Below are 5,150 nucleotides of genomic sequence, written 5' to 3'. Positions count from 1 at the left end.
AATATCCTCATTAATTATGCAAATTAGCTGATGATTTGCATAATTGGTATCTTATTATGTAGGTCTTCACTTACGCTACCTACATACCAAAAACATGATGATTCGTCAACATGTTCATATTTTCTCATTAATTATGCAAATGAGGCCATAATTTGCATAATTGATATCTATCAACATTTCTCTCCTTCCCAGCTACATATGTGACAAGTTTGAAAGTCCTATCATGGAATGCAGTGGATTTATAAATTTTCCTCATTAATTATGCAAATTAGCTGTTGATTTGCATAATTAGTATTTCATTATGTAAGTCATCACTCATTCTATCTACATACCAAAAATCATGACGATCCGTCAGCACGTTGTAGAGTTATTCTCGTCCAAAGTTTGAAAGGAAACCGGCGCCTGCAGTTCCAAAAAAGCCGCTAGGGGGCCCAAACTCACAGCACTTACTCTCTGCCTCAAGGGCTATCTACCACTCAAAAATCATGATCACAGCATGTCCAGAACAGGAGATATCAAAAATTGAGGTTCTGCTGCAGTACCTTAGCAAGCCGCTAGGGGACCCATTATCGAACTTGACCTTCGTTTTCCCAACCCCTACCCAACTACCAAATATTATCGGGATCCATCCAAGACTTCTTGAGTTATGCTGTTAACACACAGACACACAGACTCACAAGCCCAAAACATAACCTTAGCCATTCTGGCAAAGGTAACAACAAATTGCATTTGTGGTATCAGCACACAGCACGACAAACTAACTGCATAAGCCCAGTCACATTTTCTGTATAGGATTTGCCTCACCTGACCTATCCTTTGACCTGTTTTGGAGGCCGGCAATCAGAAAAGGCCAGCAATCAGCGACCGAGTACAAATAGAAATGGCCAGCAAAAGTGTATTATGAGCCCAAAAAAAGGCCCCAGAGAGCCTGCTATGTAGGCTACAGAAATAAAGGTGGGTGTGCCGGTGTGACAGCGATCTCGCCCCCCCCCCCCCGGACTGTTTTTTCTAGTATTTAGGAACTGATGCATTTACCCGTGTTTCTTAAGACTGGTACTTTATCAGTGTTTGTGTAGCATTTATCAACAGCTATATCAACTTGCGCGTAGATAGTGTTTATAATGAGAAACTATTATTCATGTGTGTGTTTGTTAGTGCTTTGGAAATGTTTCCAGCACAAGAAAGAAAACACTGACAAATTGAAAACATATAGCTGACGTATTCCGTACCATAGACGGTGCTGATTTATACGTTCGCAGTAGCACTGTTTTTATGCCACCTCAGCTGCAAAAATTGTCTTTTCATTTCAATGTCATGTTTGCACCGAACAATATAGTATCGACTTTCGAGGTATGACATCTTACGGTACGGTAATAAGGTTCCATATACGAGGGGCATTCAATAAGTAATCCACCTGACCCACTTCCAGTTGTCTGATCTAAATAAAATTTTGCATGTGTAATGAGTCATATCTCTATGGGTTATGTTGCAGCTCTGAAAAAAACAGCTCTGAACTAATTGCGGTTACTGATTTACTGGTGTTTGAACTGAGTCAGGTGTGAAATGGACCAGGTGTGAAATGGAGCAAGTTGAGTGTCGCGCAGTGATCCGGTTTTTGTATTTGAAAGGACGCACACCAAAGGGGACTTTTGATGAAATGAAAAAAACTTATGGTGATGATGCCCCATCATATGGCCTTGTAAAACGCTGGCATCCTGAATTCAAACAAGGCCGGAAGTCTGTGGAAACAGCTCCCAGACCTGGTCGTCCCTCTTCTGCCATTAATGAGGCATCTGTCGGAGGACCAACCTGGGATGTCCTACAAGAACGGTGTCCAGAGCTACATCAAATGATGGGAGAAGTGCAAAACTCTGGGTGGTTCCTATGAAGAGAAAGACTAATAACTGTGCCAAGTTTCATTAATCTCCTGCTATGGGAAATGGGTCAGGTGGATTACTTATTGAATGCCCCTCGTAGGTACCAGGTAACACACCATATACGTTACTCCCAAGGTGCAGTATAGTACCAGGTAGCGCACCTGTAATATGTAGTAACCAGCTGCTCTGGGGGGGGGGGCGAAAACGCTAAAGGGGGGCGAAAACGCTAATGATCTCGCCCCCCGGCGTCACATCGGTCTGAATAGGGCGGAAATTTCATATTTTGACGATTTTAGCCCAAAATATGAAATTATGACGTCATAATTACGTCATATTACGTCATAACGATACCAAAACTATAGTCGACGACGCCTCAGCGTTGGATTGTCATAGGGTCGCCCAACTTTGAAGTCGAAAGTCTGGCTATAGCAGTCTTTTGACCTATAAATCCTGTGACCTGTGAACCTCATGATCATTCAACGTAGACAAGATATACCTGCATAGATGTACGGTTGGATGAACTAAATGAAATGTGTACCATGTTAAAAGAAGACAAATTGAAGAATGTTGATTTTAGTTGTTTGTTATGGTTGCTATGTCTTGTTCTAGTATCATCAAGGACTTTGTTTATCCCGTATATCCATTAAAATGTTCTAAGTCATTTTAGATACTGAATTTGTCGAAGTAACGAAAGTAAAAAGACTATATCCGTTTGTTTTTATTTATTTCTTTTCAGAGAGAAATGTAAAGAGGACGCCCATGTAAATTGAGCCTACTTGTACCCAGGTTGTTGAAAATACGTACATACAACCACTTAAATCGAAGAAATTAAAATATGAATATAGAAAACGCTAACTTAGCTGGCAACTGCTTATTATTTAGTTAGCAACTGCCCTTTGAAATTCACTAAAAATGACTTACACCTTTCCAATTCTAACTTTACATAGACATTAAGATGACATTAAGATGATATTCGGTGTATACTATCTATTTCCAAAACAAAAGCAAAAAAAAATTATCACCATTTTTCATTAGATTTTATTGAAACAACAATGAGCAAGCTCACAAAATGTCATACATGTACATCAAGATTATTTACATGAATACATTGTAGTCTTCAGGTATAAATGACTGATGTTCTGAGTCAACGGAATGAATTATCGAAATGCTAAGAACCAAAGTTCTCAAGTGACACTCTCTTTGAGTTGAATAACATTGCATGTTGCCTGAATGAAAGAACACAATTTTAGTTGTGCACCATTTATCTGGTTGAGGTCAAAAATTTGTTGGTCGCCCCTTATAGCTAGTGAGCGATCGATTAACGTTGTGGTAACAAGCTCAGTCTTTTGTGTAATGATATCTATGTATGAGTTTCTTGGAGTGTAAGAACATTTTATACAATTATATAATATAATTACATTTATATTGAGTGTTTATTGATTTTTCATTCTTATACACCTCTATTAAACTATAAACTATTAACTGTCCTAAAATAAAGCTCACTTGATGTCGCCTTTAGATTTTTGGCTATCGATGACAAGAGATCAAGCGGTGAATTTTGGAAGATTTGTATCCACTGTGATTGCAATAGTGAAGAATCAAATTCCGTTTTTTGAAGGCGGCGTGCGAAGGCAGACTTTTCCGAGCCGGGATTTCGTTTAAAAATGGTACAAAAGTAGTTCTATCTTGACATTAGCATTCAGTGCAAAGAATCCTGGTCTTGAAAGAAGTTAACATGTTGTGGTGTTGACATATTTTTGACAAAAATTTAAACAACACACACACACAACTAAAGTTCAATTAGCTTCAGGAAGCTTTCGAGACGAACTATGTCAAAAATCCTCGTGTTTTCATTTGAGGACTAGCGGTCGTATCTCATCATCTTTTTCACCGTTAATACTGCCAGCCTGTTGGATTCCGTCGCCATTTTGACCTTGCGATGGCACCGCGGCCCAAGGTTGTTCCTTCCCGCTCCCGAAGACTCCAAAGAAGAGGGCGACCACCGCAAACACACAGGCATTCATCAGGACTACGTTGGACCATTCCTCAAACGTCTGTAAAATTCAAATCTTGGTCGTTACTTTGATTTCAGAAAATGCATCTTGAGACTTCGTCGTTCAGAGAACTGCCCCCAAAGCTTCCATGCCATATCTCCCTCAATAAGTTTACCAGTTTTAAAAGTAACGAAAATTGGTGAAACAAAGGTCAAATAATCATAGAAAAATGCTTTACTTTACTCCCAACACTGTGATAACTAAAGGGACTTACCCCTCTGCATTTTCGGTCAATCTCCGTCGACCCTGTTCACAAAATGACCCTTTCTATCTCCAGCAGTGCCGTCAGGAAGACACCAATTATGCATGAGGGGATCATGAGTATCAGAAAGTCTATGTCGCCCCCCGTCTCTGTTGAGTGTGGGCCGGTGAGCTCTAATGTGTTTACCTCCTTCACACTATAGTTATTACAGTGGTGGAAGTAAAGTTTAGCAATTTTTCCATAATGCATTCTACCAACACAGATGAACTTTCATGCTAAGGTCAAACAACGTTACATGCCTTATCCTTTGTGAGTGCTGCCACTAACAGTGGGAAGGTCAGCCCCACGATACGACACAAAACTCGGCAGAGCCCAGATATCACGCTGGCGTATCGAGGTGCGATGTCAAAGGCGTTGGCATCGGCAACTGTAGACAACAAAGAAAACCGTTACTCACTATAAATTTTCAAATATATTCTTGCTCCAAAACGCCCGACAGCCACAATAAGATCCAAGGGGCCTCATCCTAAAATGAAAAGAAGAAAAAGAAAAGAAAAAAAAACTAACCAACAAGGCTCCTGCTTGCAAGGCCGCTGAGGAATGTATGTGGTATTATGTCATACCTGTGACGCGAAAACGTTCGATACGGGTGTTCCGGACCGTGTGATAACTTCCCGTATCACTCAGGCTTCCTTCGAGTAAATCGAACTATTTATCCCGAAACGGGACGAATACGGCACGGTTGAAAATCTGTATACCGGATTCGGACGATAGAAGTGCTGTTGTTACAATCTTTTGTTCGAGCACACAACATTTTCTGAACTTCTGGTGCACTTCGCATCGAAATATGTGTTTTCTCAGGTGGGTTTGACATAGATAATATTTCGGCCGTTGGGCGATCCTTCCCGCGGTCTGGCTAGAACCTAGGGTGATACGAAATACACCGTGTCGTATTCTATATCTATAGCCCTTTTCAAGCCTTAGGGCAACGGCTGCTATCAACTGTGTCCAGGGCAC

At 40.6% G+C, this 5,150-nt stretch overlaps 1 protein-coding gene across 1 annotated transcript in view; it reads right to left on the bottom strand.

Moving 5' to 3' along the window:
• Positions 1-2,902: 2,902 nt before the first annotated feature.
• The window catches only part of LOC118422437 (vesicular glutamate transporter 1-like), an 11,691-nt gene continuing 9,443 nt past the window's right edge, over positions 2,903-5,150 (bottom strand). Inside the window, exons 6-7 of the mRNA XM_035830000.1 lie at positions 4,433-4,560; positions 2,903-3,931 (exon numbers count right to left, since the gene is read on the bottom strand). Of these exons, the coding sequence (XP_035685893.1) occupies positions 3,728-3,931; positions 4,433-4,560 (332 nt within the window). The 3' untranslated portion in view covers positions 2,903-3,727. The remainder of the gene's footprint in view (positions 3,932-4,432; positions 4,561-5,150) is intronic.

This window comes from Branchiostoma floridae, chromosome 9, assembly GCF_000003815.2.
Source record: "Branchiostoma floridae strain S238N-H82 chromosome 9, Bfl_VNyyK, whole genome shotgun sequence".
NCBI lineage: Eukaryota > Metazoa > Chordata > Leptocardii > Amphioxiformes > Branchiostomatidae > Branchiostoma > Branchiostoma floridae.
The sequence above is the reverse complement of the archived record's forward strand: the minus strand, read 5'-3'. Positions and strand labels throughout refer to the sequence as shown.